The sequence below is a fragment of the Aotus nancymaae genome, unplaced genomic scaffold (genome assembly GCF_030222135.1).
Source record: "Aotus nancymaae isolate 86718 unplaced genomic scaffold, 86718_ANA_hifiasm-v0.15.2.pri h1tg000032l_0, whole genome shotgun sequence".
NCBI lineage: Eukaryota > Metazoa > Chordata > Mammalia > Primates > Aotidae > Aotus > Aotus nancymaae.
Genome location: NW_026988445.1, coordinates 21,698,343 through 21,720,673, shown reverse-complemented (window position 1 = coordinate 21,720,673; position 22,331 = coordinate 21,698,343). Strand labels below are relative to the sequence as shown.

At 39.3% G+C, this 22,331-nt stretch overlaps 1 protein-coding gene across 2 annotated transcripts in view; it reads left to right on the top strand.

Moving 5' to 3' along the window:
* The window catches only part of HEATR1 (HEAT repeat containing 1), a 62,939-nt gene that overhangs the window by 39,200 nt on the left and 1,408 nt on the right, over positions 1-22,331 (top strand). For both annotated transcript variants that reach the window (XM_012459901.2, XM_012459900.3), the window contains exons 24-43: positions 42-173; positions 2,483-2,586; positions 2,758-2,901; positions 3,588-3,706; positions 3,802-3,923; positions 5,719-5,847; positions 7,981-8,211; positions 8,813-8,939; positions 10,215-10,375; positions 13,256-13,302; positions 14,659-14,782; positions 15,351-15,491; positions 15,950-16,242; positions 17,118-17,268; positions 18,200-18,358; positions 18,526-18,660; positions 18,810-18,914; positions 19,004-19,172; positions 19,707-19,861; positions 20,723-20,881. In XM_012459901.2, the coding sequence (XP_012315324.2) occupies positions 42-173; positions 2,483-2,586; positions 2,758-2,901; positions 3,588-3,706; positions 3,802-3,923; positions 5,719-5,847; positions 7,981-8,211; positions 8,813-8,939; positions 10,215-10,375; positions 13,256-13,302; positions 14,659-14,782; positions 15,351-15,491; positions 15,950-16,242; positions 17,118-17,268; positions 18,200-18,358; positions 18,526-18,660; positions 18,810-18,914; positions 19,004-19,172; positions 19,707-19,861; positions 20,723-20,881 (2,907 nt within the window). The remainder of the gene's footprint in view (positions 1-41; positions 174-2,482; positions 2,587-2,757; positions 2,902-3,587; positions 3,707-3,801; positions 3,924-5,718; positions 5,848-7,980; positions 8,212-8,812; positions 8,940-10,214; positions 10,376-13,255; positions 13,303-14,658; positions 14,783-15,350; positions 15,492-15,949; positions 16,243-17,117; positions 17,269-18,199; positions 18,359-18,525; positions 18,661-18,809; positions 18,915-19,003; positions 19,173-19,706; positions 19,862-20,722; positions 20,882-22,331) is intronic.

The window sequence follows — 22,331 nt, the reverse complement described above, 5'->3', positions numbered from 1 at the left end:
TTAGTCACTGAACTCATTTACCTTTTTTCTACCCCCTCTAGATTACAAAACCATTTTTCGCAGCCATATCAGATGAAAAAGTTCAGCAGAAACTTTTAAGAATGTTGTTTGATTTATTGGTGAACTGTAAAAACTCACATTGTGCTCAGACTGTCAGCAGTGTTTTTAAAGGGGTAAGCTGCAAACTTCTTGTAAGTTTTTTTATTAATGTTTAGTCTCTTCCAAGGGACACCATGGTTAAGAGTCCTGCATTTTATAGTGCTTCTAAGAGGTCAGATGTTACCATTAACAAGAGTCATGGAAAAGTAAATCATAGAGAAGCATAAAATAAAAATTTTAAGTCTTTACCATTATTTTATTTTATGAAATATTTATTGATAGTTTGAACCAGATGGAGTGTGTAGGAATTTGTATGTGTGTGCTCTTACTGGTACTAGGTGGAATCTACCTATTCCTTTATGCAGGGAATGGGAATGAGTGAGTGGCTCAGTGTTGAACTAGGTAACTTCATTCTACTTAATTTAAACAGTTATTTAATAACATATAGTGGAATTGAAATTCTGCTTGTTGGGTTCATATGTATATTGAAACCTAGCTATTATCTGACTAGCCACCTGGTTATTCTGTTTTTTTGAATATAGAATAATATGAAGTTCTAGTATCTAGATTCAGCAATTCTCAGAATTTTAACATATTTACTTAATCTTTTTCCTTCTTTGTCTTTGCTGAAGTGTTTTAAAATAAGTCTCAAAATGTCGTGCACTTTCATCCCTCTGTACCTCAGTGTGCATCTTTTGCAAAGTGGATACAACTACAATGCCATTAGTAGTAAAAAAAATTAATAATCAAATCATTCCTCGATATTATCTAATACTTAGTGCATAATCATATTTCCATGGTTATCTCAAAAGTATTTTTTATAGTTGTTTTCTTTGAATGAGAATCCAAAGATTTGTTAGAACCTTTTAAAAAGAGTTATCTGGATCCCATCCCATATCTAAAGAATCTCTGGGGGTATGAATCTGTTTTTGTGGGTGTGTGTATATGTCTTATTCCTTCCTGACTGATAAGAATATACATACCTGATCTGACACTTGGAACCAATTGGTATGGATGATTCTATATTGAACTCTTTCTTTTTTTTTTTTTTTTTTTGAGACGGAGTATCGCTCTTGTTACCCAGGCTGGAGTGCAATGGCGCTATCTCGGCTCACCGCGACCTCCGTCTCCTGGGTTCAAGCAATTCTCCTGCCTCAGCCTCCCGAGTAGCTGGGACTACAGGCATGCGCCACCATGCCCAGCTATTTTTGTATTTTTCGTAGAGACGGGGTTTCACCATGTTGACCAGGATGGTCTCGATCTCTTGACCTCGTGATCCACCCGTCTCGGCCTCCCAAAGTGCTGGGATTATAGGCGTGAGCCACCGCGCCCGGCCACTAGTTTTCCACTCTTAGGGATGAACATGAAATTGACTGGACTGAAGAAGTGATACCATATCATAATCAAGCAAGTGCAGGGCTGTAACTTGAGACTCCTAAGACAAACCATATAGAAAGCAAGTGCATGGTAGTAGGAGATCTCAGTTAAAATGAAAATCTGAAGTTGAATTTATGTTGGCTAGTGCTTTTTGTTTCTACCCTTCTCTACTTTGCTTTCTTCTCATTCTGGTTTTTCAAGAGTTCTGTAACAAGGCAGTAGCATCAAATGCTGGGGGGTTGTAGCTGCATATCCAGTAAGTCATTCTTCCCTCTTAATTGAATAAATCCTTCCTAGGGGTTATTGTCTGATTTTGGTCTTAATATTTTTAAAGAAATGTGGGAAAAAATTAGAATCACAAGAAGCACATTTTTAGCAGGCTTTAAGTATAGTACTAATTAAGTGCTGATTGATGAGCTAAGATCTAGTCCAAATGAGAACATCTTAAAGCATTTAAAGGGTTATTAGAAGGAAAGTGCTAATCCAAATTCCTCCCTCTTCTATTTGACAGTGGGCTAGAGAGTATATGAGATACTTGCTAGTCATGCCATATCAGCCAGAGATAAGATTGGCCTTAAATGTCAGGCCAGCTGTACTTTGACAACAAAAATTATTTCGATTACTGAAATACACTTGATTATATGAAGCACTCTCTTATGCGTTGTGACAATATATACCGTATGATAAATTAAGTATATACTGATGAGAGCGGGTATCCAAGGTACACTAAGTGAAACATACCAGGGTACAGAGCAATGTGCATAGTATGTTTCTATTTATGTTTTTTAATAGAATATATAGCCATTGGTATGTGGAAAGTTTTTTAAAGGAAGCATAAGAAATTGTCAGTGATGTTTGCGTTTGGTGATTGACCTGGGCTATAAAGCGGTATAAAGACATAAAAATGGATGTAAATGCTTTCATTGTATGTCTTAATCTAACATTTATTGCTCTAATTTTATCCCAATGGATTATATTATCAACTGTTCTTCCTTCAATATTTCAGATTTCCGTTAACGCTGAACAAGTCAGAATAGAACTGGAGCCACCAGATAAAGCTAAATCCTTGGGCACAGTTCAGCAAAAAAGAAGGCAAAAAATGCAGCAGAAGTAAGAGCTACAGATGTGTTGAGTACATGCTGTTGTTCCCCTGGCTTTGAATGTTAGGAAGCCATTGGGACTTTTTGACACCCGTCAGTTTGCCATAATCAGGCACAATGGTTTTTACTTAGCACATGATAGTGTTTGCTTTTCCAACTTTTTGTCTTCTCTGTTTTCCAGAAAATCACAAGATCTAGAATTTGTTCAGGAAGTTGGAGGTTCCTACTGGCAAAGAGTAACTCTCATCCTGGAATTACTGCAGCACAAAAAGAAGCTCAAAAGTCCTCAGATATTGGTGCCAACTCTTTTTAACCTGCTCTCAAGGTGATTGATCTGTGAGAAGAACAGGACTCTTAATTCTTGCCCACCTTATCTAACCTTCTCTTTTCAATATACTCTTTTGTTTAGGTAGTCTGTAAAATAAAGCAAGAACTATAGGTGAAATTGAAAGATGGGTTTTAGGTATCCATTGCCAGTGCCCCAAACTGACCTTAGTGCCCTGTATCATGTGGTAAATGACCACTCACTTTACAGCCTATTTTCCTTCTGAACTTTTCAGCCTGGGGCATCCTTAATTGTATTTCAAGATACAGTGTTGAATTTGTGTGTGAGTGTATATATAGTGTTTGCAATCTATATATATTTCTACGTATAGATGTATATTTATATGTATATATATAGATACATTTCTTTGGTGTAAATTGTTAGACAGCTATAGAGTATGAATTGTGGAATGTGCTTTCATGTGAAAGGCAAAGTGATTCAGGAGGTGTCCTGTAAGATTCCAAATAGATTAATGAAAAGTGCAGTAGAGAAGAAAGGGAATTTGACATAGCACCTGTCTATATGAGAGGAAATTAGAGTTCGAAATCTTACATCTTACTTATAGATTTCATGTTTAATGATAGTACTTTGGTTATTGAATATGAGTTCTGGACAGTGGTCATTAAGGCAACAGTGAATTTACAACTTTCATGTTTCCCATCATTTCTCTTTTGGGTGTCCTGAAGGTGTTTAGAACCCTTACCACAAGAGCAGGGAAATACAGAGTACACCAAACAATTAATTCTTAGTTGTCTGCTCAACATCTGCCAAAAACTCTCTCCAGATGGTGGCAAAATACCCAAAGGTATGTACTTTTTGGAAGGAAATGTTAGAAAAATTGTCTACTTTGAGTGTGAAGGTACCTGCCACTTAGGGTTTTTGTCTTTCTCAACACTGTAGATATTTTAGATGAGGAGAAGTTCAATGTGGAGTTGATCGTTCAATGCATCCGCCTTTCAGAGATGCCTCAGACCCATCACCATGCCCTTTTACTTTTGGGCACTGTGGCTGGAATATTTCCGGTAAGTGTAAATGATTTAAGATTTTAGCAGATATTTCAGATATTTTTCTTCCACAGAAATGCATCGGCACCTGCTGATTTAAATTAATTAGGCTTTGGAATCTTCCAGCACTGGTGAGACTCTCAGCCCTGACTCTTCATAGCTGGGACAGTATGAGCCAGTTGATCTTGCTAAGCTTTGGTTTCCCTTTTTATCAAGTGGGAATAATAACCTTCTTCATTGGATTGTTGGGGGAATTCAGTTGGATAATTTGTGATTAGTACTTAGCATAGTACCTGGCACACTAACTGTCTAATAAAACAGTGGGTATTAGTGTTATTTGGGTAAAGTTAATAACTTATTTATCCTCAAGTAATCCTCAAAATAACCTTTAACTAGCGACTTGAGAAAATTAATTTGATCATAAACTATGTCATTTAAAGAAATCATGTCCCTTTTATGAAAAACATCATTTAAAAATTTGTAAAGAGATTGAAACTATTTTCGTATTGGGGATTCAGGTCAGAGGTTCTTAACCTGGGGTTCTCCATGAGCTTTAGGGGGTCTTAATCTTCTGAAATTATATGCAAGGTTTTATGTATATGGGATTTTTTTTTCTTGTAAGAGAATCTGTGCTTCTCAAAGGGGTTGATAAACCAGAAACAGTTAAGAATCATTAATATTTTTCTGTTTTTATTGAAATGTAGTTCAGATGCCATAAAATTCACCCATTTAAAGTATACAATTAAGTGATTTTAGTATATTCACAAAGTTTGTGTAACCACCACCACAATCTACTTAAAGAGCATTTTCATCACCCCAGAAAAGAAACTCCACACCCATTAACAGTCACTCTTCCTCCCCCTGCTCCCTACCGCCACCACCCTTCTCCCGGCCACCACTAATCCATTTTCCGTCTCTATCAATCTGCCTATGTTGGGCATGTCATATAAATTAAGTCATAAAATATGTGGCCCTCTGTGTCTGACTTCTTTTACTTAGCGTACTGTTTTTGAGGTTCATTCATGTTGAAGCTTGAATCAGTATTCCTTTTATGACTGAATCATATTGTTGTATGTGTATGCCACATTTTGTTTATCTGTTCATCAGTTGATGGACATTTGGGTTGTTTCTACTTTGGGGCTATTATAAATTATGTTGCTATGAATATTCTAGACAAGGTTTGTGTGGCCATGTTTTCATTTCTCCTGGGTATGTATACCTAGGAATGGAATTGCTGGGTCATGCGGAACTTTATGTTTAACTTTGGCGTAACTTGTAAGACTATTTTCCATAGTTCCACACCATTTTTCTCCCACCAGCAGGCTGTAAAGATCCCAGTTTCTTCACATTCTTGCCAGGACTTGTTATTGTCTTTTTTACCACCATCCTAGTGCGTGTGAAGTAGTATTTATGCTTATATGCTTTTCATATGAATTTATGCTTATATGCTGTTCGTATGAATTTTTTTTTGGAGAAATGCCTTTTTAAATCCTTTGCGTATTTTTTAATCAGGTTATTTCTCTTTTTATTCGTGAGTTGTAATCAATCATTGATGTTTGATGTGTTTGAAATAGAGAATGTTAGCCTGAGGCAGAAATATCACTGTGGCCAGGAGTTCAAGACCAGCCTGAGTAACATAGTGAGAACCCCATCCTTACAAAAAAAGAAAAAGAACAAAAATTAGCTGGGCATGGTGGTGTGCACCTGTAGTCCTAGCAACTCAGAAGGCTTAGGACATATATATATATCATATATATATATGATATATAAATTAATAAATATAGAAAATGTTGATAGTTACATTTTCTTTCAGGATAAAGTTCTACACAATATCATGTCTATTTTTACATTTATGGGAGCCAATGTCATGCGCCTAGATGATACTTACAGTTTTCAAGTTATTAATAAGACAGTGAAAATGGTTATTCCCGCACTTATTCAGGTAAGCTGTCTTTTTGCCATCTTGGGGTTTCTTTTTTCAATTTAAAAGTTTTGCATATAAATAGCATTAAAAGCCTTTTTTTTTTTAGGTTTTTTTTTTTTTTTATATTCTCAGCAATTGTACTATATAAAGGCCTTTCTGAAATACTCAAGTACATTGCCCTTCAGTTTTAGGATGTTGAAGTTAAGAAGCAGTCTTGGCAAAGTCTTTTCCAATAATATAAACAAACATGTTATAGTTGGTTCTGCTGTACTGTGAGTGTGTGACTATAAGTGTCTTAACATCATTCTGATGGGGTGAATTTACGTCCACTGTCTATTTTAGGACATTGCATCAGTTTGATAATACCTTCTTATATGTTAACGAAGATGGGAACTTTTAGAGCTAAAGTGACAAGTTTGCTAACATGAAGTTTATCAAATGTTTACCAAGCATTCTCTAAAAGCTAAACTCAGAGAGAGAGGCGAGATGTTCTCTCTCCCAGTAAGGAATGAATAATTCAAAAGATAAAAGTAGCCTCAAGAGTGAAAGAGCTTGGTCATCTACTTGAGTTTTCTATTTACCCTCACATGTTAATTAATGTCTTTTCTTATGCTGTTGGCCATCCCAGGGATGACCATATTCAGCACCTTCTCTTAACCTTAGTATTAGATTGGTGTTCTCAGTGTCCACCAAGTGGGCAAGCATAGGATAGATACATAAACAGAAAAATAACGGTGTGCATTCATATGATCAGTGCCAATTGAATAAGTAAATGCTGAAAAGGTCGGAATGGGAAAGTCCATATGGGCCAGGATGACCACAAAATTTCATAAGAACTAGAATTTGAACTGGTGTGAAAGAAGGATAGGATTTGTTCAGTGACGGGAGAGCCAATAGTATGAGAAAAGGCATGATCTAGGAATGTGCACAGTGTGTTTGAAGAATGTAATGTAGATCGTTTGATGGAGAGCAGAGGTTGAGACAGGTAGACATGGGTTTATCTATTCATTCCAGTGTTTTTTTCATTCCTTCTGTCATTTATTCAACAACTATATTTTGATCACCAATACCCCAGAGTAAAATGGTTCAGACTTTATTGTGAAAATAGCAGGAAGTTGTTGGCTTTTTCTGTGCTCTGCTTATCTTCATTCTTCTTGAGGCATAGCCCAAATCCTGCGTGATTTGTGCAGCCTTCCCAGGCAGCCTAAGCAGACTTGCTGTCAGTGTCACATAGTCGGCATCTGCCGTTGCTGCCTCCTGTTATCTTTTCACATATGTATCCTGTTTCTTTTTGTTTGTTTTTCGAGACGGAGTTTTGCTCTTGTTTCCCAGGCTAGAGTGCAATGGCACGATCTCGGCTCACTACAACCTCAGCTTCCTCCTTTCAAGCGATTTTCCTGCCTCATCCTCCTGAGTAGCTGGAACTACAGGCATTTACTACCACACCCATCTAATTTTGTATTTTTAGTAGAGACAGGGTTTCACCATGTTGGCCAGGCTGGTCTTGAACTCCTGACCTCAGGTGATCTGCCCACCTCGGCCTCCCAAAGTGCTAGGATTACAGGCGTGAGCCACCACACCCAGCCATATATCCTGTTTCATACAGAAAATAAATCTTCTTTGGACAGGGCTCACATTGTACACTTTGTATTCCCCTCGGGGCTAAATAGTGACCTGGACATGATAGGTACTTACTGAATATTTATTGTTAGGCCTTTGATTATTAAAACTCTTCTGGCTGAGTGTGGTGGCATGCATCTGTAACACCAGCACTTTGGGAGGCTGAGGTGGGATTATTTGAGGCCAGGAGTTTGAGACCAGCCTGGTCAACATAGCAAAAGCCCATCTCTACAAAATTTTTAAAAAGTAGTGGGAGATGCTAGGATGTTACAGCTTTTTGGGAGCCTGAGGCAGGAGGATCAGTTTGAACTCAGGAGATCCAGGCTGCAGTAAGATATGATCACACCACCGCACTTCAGCCTGGGCCGCAGAGAAAGACCCTGTTTATTTATATATATATATAAATTCATTCATTCATTCATTCTTCCAGTAACTTCTTGGGGTACATCAAAGCCTTATCTTATCCACCTAAAGCTTGTTTTGTGGAGGATTACTTGCACCTACTCGTTGTCTCTGCTTGCTGTTTTGCAGTCTGATAGTGGAGATTCTATAGAAGTTACAAGAAACGTTGAAGAGATTGTGGTAAAAATCATTAATGTATTTGTGGACGCGTTACCACATGTCCCAGAGCACCGGCGCCTGCCCATCCTTGTTCAACTTGTTGATACCCTGGGTGCAGAAAAATTCCTCTGGGTTCTCCTCATCTTGCTTTTTGAACAGTATGTCACAAAAACAGTGCTGGCAGCTGCCTATGGAGAAAAGGTCAGAACCTAGGGTGGGAAGATAAGGAAAATGGTGATTTGCTCACAAAGATTTTATGATACTGTCCAGTTTAAACATGGGACTGATGATGCTTAATGTGTGTTATTTAGAACCTTTTTGCTCAGAACCTTTTTCAGAAAGGTTTTTGGCATTTTAAAAAATTGCATTCAGAGCCCATAGCACTCTGAATATCCTCAGTTGTAGCAAAATATCTTCTGAGGGCAAATTAACTTTTCTGAGAAACAGATCTGGTGCCATGCGGTGGTTCTGTTTTAAGCCCAGCAGAGTACGGCTAAAGAGTAATGAAACAGTGTCTCTTGAAAGTGATTTTGAAGGCAGTGTGGGGGGAAATGGAAGAGCGCCCATGTCCCTGCAGTCAGTAAGACACAGACACGGGTGATTGTTTAGAAAAGCCCTGTTTGGGTAAGTCAAGGAACGTTTTCAAATGACTTCTTAGATATGGGATCTGGGAGTAGATTTCGACCTACTCTAAATAAAGTAGTGTACTCTGTTCTGCTAGAAATCATAATGCATGTTGTCCTGAAATTATGCCTTTGCAATTCCATAAGTACAGATTTGTTACATTTTTCTTTCTGCACAGGATGCTATTTTAGAAGCAGACACTGAATTTTGGTTTTCAGTCTGTTGTGAATTTAGTGTCCAGCATCAGATACAAAGCTTGATGAAAATCCTCCAGTACTTGCTAAAGCTGCCAGAGGAAAAAGAAGGTAAGCGTAGCTCGGGTGTCACTGACTGTTCAATCTGTAAGCTAAAGAGAAGCAGAAGAGAAGTCAGGTTATTCTTAGTACATCTTCAGAAGGATTTTTAAAGTAAGTTAGTTATTTTAATTTGATGGTGTACTTTCTTGAATCCTTATGGAAAATAGTCAGTAGGAATTCCACTTGCCATTCCTCACACATTGTCTTTTATACCTCTGTGCCCTGTGCTGACGTCTTAGCTATGGAATGTTACCAATATCCAGGATGAGTTAGGTTCAAATGCCTATAAATGATCAGGACTTCGTTAGCCATCTCTCAGCTTCTCTTTAAAATATCTGGAGATATTTACATGAAAAGAAAAAAAATAGGTACCACAGGAGTGGTAGTGAAATACTGAAATTGTACCATGCAGCAGAGCCTTGAAGATAGTCTCACTAATCGCAGCACCACTGAGGCTAGCTTAGAAAGGTTGATGAAACCAGGTGTGATGGTGTCAGCCTGTGGTCTCAGCTACTCAGAAGAGTGAGATGGGAGGATCACTTGAGTCCAGGAGTTCAAGACCAGCCTGAGCAATATAGTAGACCCTATCTCTAAAAAAAAAAAATTTTTTTTTTTTTTTTTTCATTAAGAAAGGGTTGATGTGTTGAAAGTTCTTAGTTCTCTACCCTTCAAAGCAGAACAGCAAGGCACGTTAGAAAGAAGGTACTAAGAGCTTCGCAGAGAAATTTTCTGCATGGCCAGCCATTAGCCCTGTCATCCCTTTTTGGCCAGGCAGTAACTTGTCCCATCCTGCAGTCAGCTCAGGTTTGACAGGGACAGACTAGAGGGGTTCCTGGAGAGCTGTATGTGGTGATGTGGGTAAGGAAGTGTCTTCACAGTAAGTCATTCTCTAGGATAGTGGTTTTTAAGGGGACCACCACGGACGCCACACCAGACGCTGCACTGCCAACCCTGTTTACATTAGATGCATTGAATAAAAACATCTACATCTGCAGTCGGAAGTTCAGAGACTCCTGTTGATTGTCCTGTTTCCCTGTTGTCTTTTGTTTTTTGCCTTAAACACCCACTTCTCAGGGCTGTTGAGTACTTTCTTGGCAAATAAATAGACTCACATTTTTCACTAATTTAGAAGAGGAGAAACTGGATGTAATAGAATGACAAATTTCTCTGTGAAAATGTTATCCCTTTAACCATCCTGTACTTCAAAGGTCATATCTATTAATGTATCTGTACCGAGGATTCAGGTGAAAATGAGTGAGGTCACTTATTTTGTTGCTGTTTCAGAAACCATTCCCAAAGCAGTGTCTAATAAGAGTGAATCACAAGAAGAAATGCTGCTGATTTTTAACGTGGAGACGCACACTGGCAAGCAGCTGCGGCATTTTAAGTTTTTGTCAGTGTCCTTCATGTCGCAGCTCCTGTCTTCCGATAATTTTCTGAAAAAGGTAATGTGTTCTTCAACCGTTTATAGTAGTGATTTTGCTGTTTCCAAGGGAACTATGTTTTAAACTAGTGAAAGTAGCTTGGTAAGTGGCTCATGAAAATGTGAGGCATGCCTTTAAGATAATAGGGGAAGAAAGTACATTTCACCATGGGAAACTGTCGTGATCCACTGAGATTGAACATAATGTAAACTCTGTGACTCTGTGGTTTAATTCTTAAGTGTTGTGTACCCACCAGAAGTGTATGAACTTGTACACCAAACAAGTCTACAAGAATGTTTATAATATTAGTAACATTCTTCATGGTAGCCCAAAATGGTAACAACCCAAGTGTCTACTGGGAGAGCAAATTGCCTACATTTTATTTTGTTTTTTGAGACAGGTCTCACTCTGTGTACCAGGCTAAAGTACAATGGAGTGATCATGGCTCACTGCAACCTGGAACTCTTGGGCTCAAACAGTCCTCTTGCCTCAGCTTCCCAAGTAGTGGGACTACAGGCGTGTGCCACCTACGTCTGGCTAATTTTAAAACTTTAATTTTTAGAGATGGGGTCTCGCTGTATTGCCCAGGCTGATGTCAAACTGCTGGCCTCAAGCGATCCTCCCACCTCGAGCTCCCAAAATACTGGGATTACAGGCATGAACCACCATGCCCAGCCTTTCTTACCTGGATATAGTGAGTTCTGCATGCATGATTCGTGTACGTTTCAGTTTGTGTATTAAACTTGTTTGAACGAAGAGAGACAAGGAAGGAAAGAAAGGAATATCATGACCAGGAATACAAAATGGTTTGACATTAGAGTACTATAAAGTACATTAAGTACTATAATGCATTAACAGATGAAGAGGGGAAACCATATGATCGTTGTGCTTTTTACAGAGAAATAATGCAGCAGATTCAATACTCATTCACACTTTAAGAAAAAAAAATCCTGTCAGCAGTACAGGATAGGTGGGAATTACTTGGCCTAATAAAGGTGACAATCAGAAGCTTGTGATTTATATCATACCTAATGATGAAATACTAATGGTGTGCCCGCTAAAGTTAGGGAAAGAATGCCCTCTGTCATTGTTTCTATTTGGGAAAAGAAAGGAAGTGTAAGAATCCAGAAAGAAGAGAATCAGCAATTAGAACTAATAATGAGTTCAGTAAGCTTGCTTGAGAGAGATCAGTGTAGGTTGTGATCTGTATCAAGCAAGCTGGCTGAACTAATTAGTCTCACACACTATTATATAATGTTGTTATTCCTCAAATTAGAAAACAGTCAAAAAAAGATTTCCTGTATAATAAAAACATAAACTTAAAAAAGAAGTAGACTTAGAAAGTACCAGGAATAAGCCTGACAAAAATATGTGCACAAATATTATGGGGGAATGTCCAAGATATTAAGGGACACAGATGAAAACGTGGAAGAAATAGAGAGACCCTGTGTTTACGCATCAGAAGCCTCGCTCTTTAAAGATGCCAGATCTGCCCAGATTAGTCTAGAAACTCAATGTACTTTTTCAGTTATATCATTTTAAGAAATCATACTGATTGATACCAAACTGTAAGGGGCCAAGGACAGTGGTGCAGGAGTAATCAGACAGATCATGCCACTGAACAGTAAGCCCAGAAGCACCCCCAGGTGGAGGTAAGAAGTGCAGCAGATACTTTTACAAAGCAAGGGGGGAAGAGAACAGTCCAGGTACTGGCCCTGCCAGGATTTGTTTTCCATTTGGGGAAAAGTCTGATGTCACACCTTATACAAAAGACAACTTTAGGCAGAGTAAAGCTTCACTGGATAAAACAACAGTTCAAATGTATAGAAGTAAATCAAGGAGAACATTGTTGCGACCAGAGGATAGAAAAGAATTTCTTTAAAATTTAATTGAATAGAAAGGCACCATAAACAAGGTGAAAAGAAAGCCACAGCCTAAGAGAAGATTATTGCTCTTTATAAATCAAAAAGCATCAGTTTCCATTAGAACAACTGACAAAGAATGGCCAATTAAAATATACATGTCATTTAGCCTCTCCAGTAAACAGGAAATGTGATTACGTGTGATACCCATCAAATTGGCAAAACTGTTTTTAAAAAAGTTGTTAAGAGCAGGGAGTGGGTACATAGTGGCAGACAATGTGAGTTGTTCCAACCACTTTAGAAAGCAGTTGGCAGGATCCCATGAGGTTGAAGGTTCTAGTAATTCCTGTAATCTAGTCATTCCCTTTCTTAGGCATATATGCTATAAAAACTTGCCGAGATGTTCAAAGGAAATAAAGATGTTCTTCTGTAGCATTATTAGTAAATGGGGAAAAATTGACATAAACTAAACATCTAGCAACAGAGGCAAATGGATAGATAAGTTGTATTTAGAGAGGAACATCATATGCAGTTAAAATGAAAGAACTAGAACGTTGTCCCCATGCATAGATCTCAAATACATGTTTCTAGGGAAACATGTTGTTCCATGATATGTACTGTTTGAAAAGGTAGCAGATTCGGAATGATGGTTGTCTTTGTGGGGCTTGGGGTAGTGGAAGAATAGGACCAAGGAGCAGTACTTGGGAGATTCCAGCTGAATCTGTAATGTTTAACTTCTTAACAAATGATATATGAGCTCAGCAGATCAGCATGTCATAGAATTAGGTGGTGGGTAATTGAGTGTTGATTGCTGTATTTTTCTGAACCTTTGTAGTAGTTTTCAGATAACTACTAGTAGAATGTAATTAAAACAAATTATTATAATGAGGATGATATGAACCTGATTAAATTGTAATAATGTCAGAAAACAGTGCTGTGGAAGGTTTGAGTGAATGGCCTGTGTTTCACTGAACTGACTTGAAATGACTTTTATTATTGACTTTCATACTGTTCTAATGACATCTTCTTTAAAAATTAGGTGGTTGAGAGTGGTGGTCCTGAGGTTTTAAAAGGCCTTGAAGAGAGGTGTGTTTACTTTTCTTTTTTTACTTTTTATTTGGAAAGGACTCAAACTTACAGAAAAACTGGAAACATAGTACAGAAAACTTACATGTCTTTACAGCCAGGTTCACCGTTTGATAATACTTTCTGCCACATTTGCTTCAGCATTCTCCCTACGTAGGGCTTTTTCTCTGAGCCATTTGAAAGTAAGTCATATACATTATGTCTCTAAGAATAAGATATGTTCTTATAAAACCACATTACATTGATCAAATTCAGATAATTTAACATTGATACAATACAGTGATCGAATCTGCAGTTCATATTCCAGTCTCCCTAATGATCCCAGGGGTGTCCTTTACACCACCTTTGTTTCTGCCTCATCACCCATTTCAAGTTTGCATATTGTATTTAGTTGCCATATCTTTTTAGTATCTTTTAATCTGGCTCTGATTTCTATAAGCTCATGAATTCTTCCTTCTATGGATTATAATCCATATGCTGCCATTATATATTTGGGTGCAGGAATTTTCCTTTCACTCCCATGTCCTCAGGGAGTGCCTCCTGGCCTTGCTGTATACGCCCTGGATGCTTGGCATTCCCAGGGCCACCATCCTGCCCCATCCACGGCAAAGTGCCTGCCCTATAGCCAGGATTGTAAGCTGCTGAGCTCCAGTCCTGTGGGCTGACTTTCAGAGCTACGTGTAGGACTTTCCTTTTCCAGGGCTGATTTTGTCTGAGCCCTCTTCTCCGCTCCTCGGCTGTGCAGTGGCGGCCTCTGTCCCCACTCTCCCCTCTAGCTCCCCGCTCAGGCTGGCAGCAGTCGGGGGGCTCCAGTGGTGGTTGTGTAGGAATTTGGTGTGTTTTTCTAATTACAGGTTATTTGAAGTTTGTAGTCTTTTTATGTCTCCTAACAGTGTGGAAGATGTGGGTTATATGTTCATTTGTATTAATATTTCTCCTTAATCTAAATGGTGTATGGTGTGTGTGCCTGTGTGTGTGCACACGTGCACACACGCACACATCTGCCGTTAACCTAGGGCCGTAACTCCCTGAACACCCCACTTGGACAGCACAGTCAGGCCCACTAAGCATGAGATAGATATGCGTGAGCTCTTTAAACGCCTTCAGCATCTGTTGCTTATTCAGCACCTCAGAGTCTGAGCAAGGACAACACTTTTGCACAGAGTGCCTGTTTACTTCTAGGTGATCTCTCTCTGTGACAATAATCTCTCGCTTCCTTTCTTTCCAAGTAGTTTTGGAAATAATTTAGTTCAGAATTATTTAATTTCTACTTAAAACATTTAGTATGAGATAGACATGAGTGAGTTCTTTGAGTGCCTTCAGCTGCTGTTTGCTGAGCGACGCCCCGTGTTCCAGGTTGCTGGAGACCGTTCTCGGCTATATCAACGCTGTCGCACAGTCCGTGGAAAAGAACGCAGACAAACTCACCGTGAAGTTCTGGCGAGCACTCCTTAGTAAAGCTTATGACCTGTTAGACAAGGTGGGTTTTCGTTTCTCCCCAGAATTAGTTTCATTGCTGTTTTTTATATTATTGTGAAATTATTTAAAGTTTTTAAGAATAAACTTAGCAGTTCCATTTATGAATATAATGAAGCTCAGATTTTTCTTAGAAAATATCTTGATGACTAGAAATAAATTTTTCTGGAAAAATTCTTTCCCTACCAGTTATGAGAACATGTTCCTCATATATTTTAATAACTCAGCCATGTAATATATAATGTTCTACTTTATTCAAGTGCAATAAAATTAAAATATTAAGTATGTTACCTGTATATCACTGGCCTTGAAATTAGGATTGCTGTTCAAATCTAGCAAAATGATTTAGCTTCATGGCGTTGACATTTCCCCCAACATCGTTTTTTGTTTTGTTTGATAGTGTTGGTTAGTACAGCCTACCTGAAAGGTTATTCTAAGAATTAATAAGAAAATGTGTGGGAATGCCTTGTACCTGGTGGTGCGCAGTGGACATCAGTCTGTCTTAATTGAAGTTCATCTTTTTCTTTTAATGTTTTTTTTCTTTTCATGTTAAATATAAAACTTCTCTTTAGGTCAATGCCTTGCTGCCCACAGAGACATTCATTCCTGTCATCAGAGGGCTGGTGGGCAATCCCCTGCCATCTGTTCGCCGGAAAGCACTGGACCTTTTGAATAACAAGCTACAGCAGAATATATCCTGGAAGAAGACAATAGTGAGTGAAGACCCAGGACACACCTATTTACTATTTCAGTTTATCAAAGAGCTACATTTGACTCCCTTAAATTTCTCGGTGTTACAGTTTAAAATTGAAGTATTTTATTGTTATCTGAATGTAATACCGTGACATGTTTTACTGTGTGATGTTAATTCTAATGGGAGTTATTTGTGCTATAAGAGTGCTTTGAATGGAATTCCAGCCTAGTGGAATTCTTACTGTGGAGTTTATGTGGCCTTAGCCTTAGCATAATTCTAAGTCCCTTTTACTCCAAATCAGTAGGTTCTTTGTATACGTGAAAAGCTAGTTAGAACATGCATTTTGCTTAGCGTGACTGTGGCTCAGGACCCCCTAGTCTGATTTCCATTTAGACAATCTCAGGCCATGACAGTGGGAAAATGGACAAGCATTTTTTGCAGCTTTAATGATTGGGGGATTGTGGCTGTCCCCTTCAGGTTTACCGCTTCCTGAAACTGGTTCCAGACCTTTTGGCCATTGTGCAGCGTAAGAAAAAGGAAGGGGAGGAAGAGCAAGCCATCAACAGACAGACAGCGTTGTATGCCTTAAAGCTTTTATGCAAGAATTTTGGTGCAGAAAATCCAGATCCTTTTGTCCCAGTGCTGAGCACTGCTGTGAAACTGATTGCTCCAGAGAGAAAGGAAGAGAAGAATGTCTTGGGAAGTGCACTGCTATGCATAGCAGAGGTGGCCTCCACCCTGGAAGCACTGGCCATCCCTCAGCTTCCCAGGTATGCGGCTGCAGACTTGGAACAGGAGCTGTTACCATCTGGAACACATTGAAAAATAACACCTTGGGGTCTTTTTTCTTTTTCCTCTGAGTAGAAGTTGCATAAAATTGGATTTGTTAAAGAATTGATCTTGCAGGGTGTGGTGGCTTACGGCTGCGATCCCAGCACTTTGGGAGGCCGAGGCAGGGGGATCGTTTGAGCTCAGGAGTTCGAGGCTGCAGTGAGCTGCGATTGCACCACTGCACTGTAGCCTGGGCAACAGAGTGAGACCCTGTCTCTTAAAAAAAAATACTCTTTGAGTGGAAAGACACAGCCTTCCTATTTATCTTCAGATGCACTGCTTTGTGATGTTAATTGTCCCCCAGTCTTCCTTTTGTCTAGTACAGTCAAAAAGCAATGGGTGAAGGGCCTTGGTAGAGGGGCCCATCCAGGTGGACAAGGCCAAAGCTGCCTTCTGCTGCCAAATATGGAAGTTAGAAGCTCCTGGCTGTGGTAGTTCCTTACCGTGCAGCCAGTAGGTTCCTTAACCTGTTAGAGCTTTGCCGCCTGTAAAAGAGAGATGGTGTCCACCTCAAAGGATTTCTGTAGGGCAGTGCTTGCAAGGAGTTTTGTATAGTGCCTGACACATAGTAAGTGTTCAGTTAATGAAAGACATCATTATTTTTTAAATTACTGTTGTGTCCTCACTGTTGGCACCGGGAGATTTCTTGTGCTTAGTCACATGAAATGTGTAGACAGCGCTTTTTAGGCTATGAGGTATATAGTGATGTAATAAGCATAGTTTGTTGGTTTTTCTTCCTAATGCCCTCTACTCCATTCCCTCGTCTCCGTTTCTGCTTGAAGTTCCTCTAGTTTAGCTCTTACTCTATTTCTAGCCTGATGCCACTGTTGCTGACAACAATGAAGAACACCAGTGACCTGGTCTCCAGCGAGGTCTATCTGCTCAGTGCCTTGGCTGCCCTGCAGAAGGTCGTAGAGACTCTCCCGCACTTCATCAGCCCCTACCTGGAAGGTATTCTCTCCCAGGTGAGCCGTGGTGATCACAACATGCTACGTGGGGTGACTGGGGAAAGTCAAAGATAACGAATTCAGTGATTTTGTTTTTTAAGTGTTAGCTTGTGTTCAACAGAAAGGAGTCTTATTTCTGAAAAGATGTGCTTGCTTTTATTAAACGTATACTTTTTCTGTCCCATCATCCTTGCCACTTAGTCTTGAAATCAATATGGGGTCACTTTTTAGTGAGGTGCTTTTCTTCTTTAATTGTGCAGAATGTATTCTGGATTTTTTTTTCTTCTGTGAGATTTTTGGAGTTGGGCTGGTAGAGCTGCCTTTTATTACTTGCGGAAATTAGTGTGCCCTGTTTCTAATGTGAGAGGTTTAATCCTAAGGCATCTTGCAAAGCAGAATTTTTGTATTGCAGGTCAGCAATTTCCTGTCAACACGCTAGGGGCCAGTGGTGTTTCTAATCGAAAATGTTCAAGAATGTTGAACCCTGGCTGTTTCATTGTGTTGATCATTTGCCATTTACAAGGTTAGGAGCCTTCATTACAATGGGCAAATGATTAAACCAGTTCACATATGCCATGGCCAGGGCTTCAAAGTAGCGTTCTCACAGAAAGAAGCCTGTGCTCTGAGGCGCTTTCTCGGTTTTTTAGCAAGGAAGAACTTGACTCTTGCCGTGGTCCCTTGCATGCCTGTCCTCCAGGAAAATCATCTGTCTGGGTGCTTCTGCGTCTGCCATTGGTCTTCGTCCCTGATTGCAAGTTGGGCAAGAGGTATCTGCCCAGTTTTACCCACTGACGTTTAGGGTTGACGTTAGAAGGGATTCCGTGTGTAGTTAAAAGGTGCTAAGCATTTCCCAAACACTAGCACGTCAGCGTGAAGCCTTTCTGTAAGTGTGTTTGTCAGTGAGGATCTGCAATGGCCCCGATCACTGTTTTTTTTTATATTCCTGCAGGTGATTCATTTGGAGAAAATCACTAGTGAAATGGGTTCTGCCTCACAGGCCAATATCCGTCTCACATCTCTTAAAAAGACACTGGCTACCACACTTGCACCCCGAGTCCTATTGCCCGCCATCAAAAAAACTTACAAGCAGATCGAGAAGAGCTGGAAGGTTAGATTCATACTGAGTATTAAGACTTTGGAGAAGGGAGAGGTGGTACTGAAATGTGTAAACTTTCACTTAAAGAAGAATATGGTTATTTAATTTTTTAAAATACACATTGCTGAACTCTAGGAGTAATTTGAAAATGGCACATCTCTTTACTGTGTTATTGGTAGAATCACATGGGTCCATTTATGAGCATCTTGCAAGAGCATATTGGGGTGATGAAGAAGGAAGAGCTCACCTCCCATCAGTCTCAGCTAACCACATTTTTCCTGGAGGCCCTGGACTTCCGAGCACAGCACTCTGAGGTGAGCTTGAGTTCAGTCCTCCAAATCCTAAAGTTTGTATCTACCTATTTAAGAGTCTGAGAATTATCTAGCTGCGTAACAGTTGTACTTGCCAAAATAATTTACAGTTAGATAGCAGTATTCTAATAAATGGACTCTTCTGTTTTCAGGACGATCTGGAGGAAATTGGAAAAACAGAAAATTGTATCATCGACTGTCTAGTAGCCATGGTTGTGAAACTTTCCGAGGTCACATTCAGACCCCTGTTCTTCAAGGTGAGGCTTTCTCCTTCTTCCTCTCTTTTGCGCTCAGATTTCAGTGACAATATGTCGAAGAAACTACTACTACTATCTTACCCTTTTAGCTGTTTGATTGGGCTAAAACTGAAGATGCCCCAAAGGACAGGCTGCTGACATTTTACAACTTGGCAGATTGCATTGCTGAAAAGCTGAAAGGGCTTTTTACTCTGTTTGCCGGCCACTTAGTGAAGCCTTTTGCTGACACCTTGAACCAGGTGAACATCTCCAAAACAGGTGGGTAGTTGCTTCAGTTCAGTTGTCACTTTTTGCTCTGTGTACCGTATACAAGATACCAGTAAGATACAACCTAGCGCTCAGAGACAAGAGTTTAAAGGTTCTTATGTTCTAAGCAAGGAGGGTGAATTTTTTACTTCATTGTTGTTGGACAGTGAAGTGTTATTTTAGCATGATGAAAAAATGTTGTAAGTCGACTCACTCGAGAGAAAGAATAAAGTAAATGGGCATTACTGTCAGTTACTGGGAGTGACTTTAAAACCTAGAAATCAAGATTATTCTCTACTGCTAATACATGACCCACTTGACTTTGGAAGGAATTTAACTTCCCAAACTGAGTGTTAGAATCTTAACTCTAAAAGAAGGAATCATTTTTCCAGAGGCCATCCATTTTGTGTTCTACCTTCATCCTGATTAGGATTTCTAGATTATTTAGACTCTTATGATTATAGTTATTATAATAGTGATTTCAGTGTAGACATTGGAGATTAAATAAATTCAGTGTTTTTCATTTTGCTCTTCCCACATCTACAGATGAAGCATTTTTTGACTCTGAAAATGACCCTGAAAAGTGCTGCTTGCTGTTGCAGTATATTTTGAACTGTTTGTACAAAATCTTCCTTTTTGATACCCAGCATTTTATAAGTAAAGAGAGAGCAGAAGCCTTGATGATGCCTCTGGTGGATCAGGTAACCAAACGGAATCATCTTTTATTACTGAGGAAGCCATCACTGATCTTGGCGGGTTTTATATCTGCTCAAATGACAGCTTGCTAGGCTTTTTTCTTTGTAAGGTTTATTTATTTTTTGCTCTTTTAAATGAAATTTTTTATTTGAAAATTGTTTTTTCAAAGATACAACTTCATTGTGGAATTCGAGTTTTTTTGTTCCGTTTTTTTGAGACAGGGCCTTGCTCTGTTGCCCAGGCTGGAGTACAGTGGCGCAATGTCCGCTCATTGCAACCTCCACCTCCCAGGTTCAAGCAGTTCTTGTGCCTCAGCCTCCTAAATAGCTGAGATTACAGGTGCCTACCTCCACACGTGGCTATTTTTTGTATTTTTAGTAGGGATGAGGTTTTGCCGTGTCAGCCAGGCTGGTCTCGAGCTCCTGACCTCAAGTGATCTGCCCACCTTAGCCTCCCAAAGTGCTGGGATTACAGGCGTGAGCCACTGTGCCTGGCCTTGAGTTGTTGTTTTTTGTTTTGTTTTGTTTTTTAACTGCTCAAAAGAAAGACATGATATAAGGTGTCATGGTTAACTTATTAATTTGTTTTAACTGGGCCTCATTGAGAACGCCTCAGAGCATGGCTGCCCTCTGGAGGAAAGAAACCCTCCAAGATGTTCTGCTGGAGAAAAAGGGGCAATGGTAAAGGGCATGAGATTCCATTTGAGTTCCAGAAGGCAATAAATTTGCCCTAGAAAGTATTAGAATAATGCCTTGTTTTTGAACCTCCTAATACCATGAAAGATAGTAAAATGTTGTGTATTTTTTCAAACAGAAGAAACAAAAAATGAGACCTGTTGTTCAAAGTCTTTGTCTTATTCTTCATAGCTGGAAAACAGGCTTGGGGGAGAAGAGAAATTCCAGGAACGGGTGACAAAGCACCTGATCCCTTGCATCGCACAGTTTTCAGTGGCCATGGCGGATGACTCTCTTTGGAAACCACTGAACTACCAGATTCTGCTAAAGACAAGAGATTCCTCGCCTAAGGTTAGGAACTGGGTCACAAGTATGGAAACTGTGCGTTTTCATTGCATAGCCTAAACAGCCTGCAGGTGGTCACAGATGTAGGCCCTGGCAAACTGGCAGGGAAGAACATTGCTATTTGTCATCCAGTACTAGAGGTCCAGTCTTTTGTATCAGGCAGAAGTTTGAGCCTGAGAAAATTTTGGATTTTACTTAGAGGCTATTTGTAAAGAACAGCAATGCCCTATCCCCACCCCAATGGTGCTTGGATACAAGTACTAAAATACCTTCTAAATACTTCAAGTAACAATGATTTGAAGTAATTCTTTGTTTTTAAAGTGCCATTGAAATGTCATTGTGCTCCAAAGATAAATGCATTGAATTTGTCCACAGAAAAATAATAGTCTTTTGAGTTAGAGCAATATATTCTCTTGTTTGTAAATACAAGGCCTGTGATCTTGTTGAATTAGTGGTGGCAGCAGAAATGAAACATGGGTAGGTTGAGTGGAAGTCAAAATTCCACACCCAGGTGTCACAAATTTCAAACTGTTTCAGCAATGATTTGCCATTTCTTAAACTAATGATTATATTAGAACCTTACTGGATATAACACACCAAGGCAGAATTTCATTAATAGGATTTATTAGTTCAAATTCTTTATTAGGATATGCTAACAATGAGACTATTTTGATGAACCCCCACGTTTTAAACCATAGGTTTTTATACAAGTAGCAGCGTCAAATTTATTGTAGTATTTTACTTTGATTGCACAAATCAAGGAAATCCTGATTGAATCTAGGTAGTTACAAATGGTTTTTGAATAATTCACTTTGTACTATCCAGACAGTCTTTAATGAAAATATCCAAAATTAGAAAGAAGACCACTCGGGCTTTTGTTTCAAAAGCTAACAGTCCCCAGCTACTGCTGTCCTTATCACAGACAAGGCATGTGAGAAACACCGACTTCTTCAATGCCCAAAACTAGGATATTGTGACATAGAATGTGTTTTATTCAGTGCTGAGATGGGAGCTTACCCCAAGCGAGTGTCCTGGCCCCTCATACAACTATAGTGGTGACCCGTCAGGGGCTGTGGGTAGGGAGACCTGCCAGAAGTGGCTGGAGGTACTTTATTGCCAGCTTGGCGGGCTGGCGACCTCCAGTGAAGTAAGATTTGGCGACACACTTGAGTTTGCATGTGGCATTTTATTTTGTTTTATTTTATTTTATTCTAAAGGAAGAGGTTATAAAAACACATTTCACATTAAAGATTTGCAGTGGTGGGACACAGTTTGGAAAACACTGATTTAAATAAACTGGTATCCTAAGATGAAACATGAATGAGCATAATGAAGGGAATAAACGCATGTGAACTAACGTTTAGCTTAAAAACTTAGAGCTTGTCTCAAGTCAGTACAGCTCTTAAAATAATAAATATACTAAGATTTCTCATTCTTTACTCTTTTATCCCTTTCA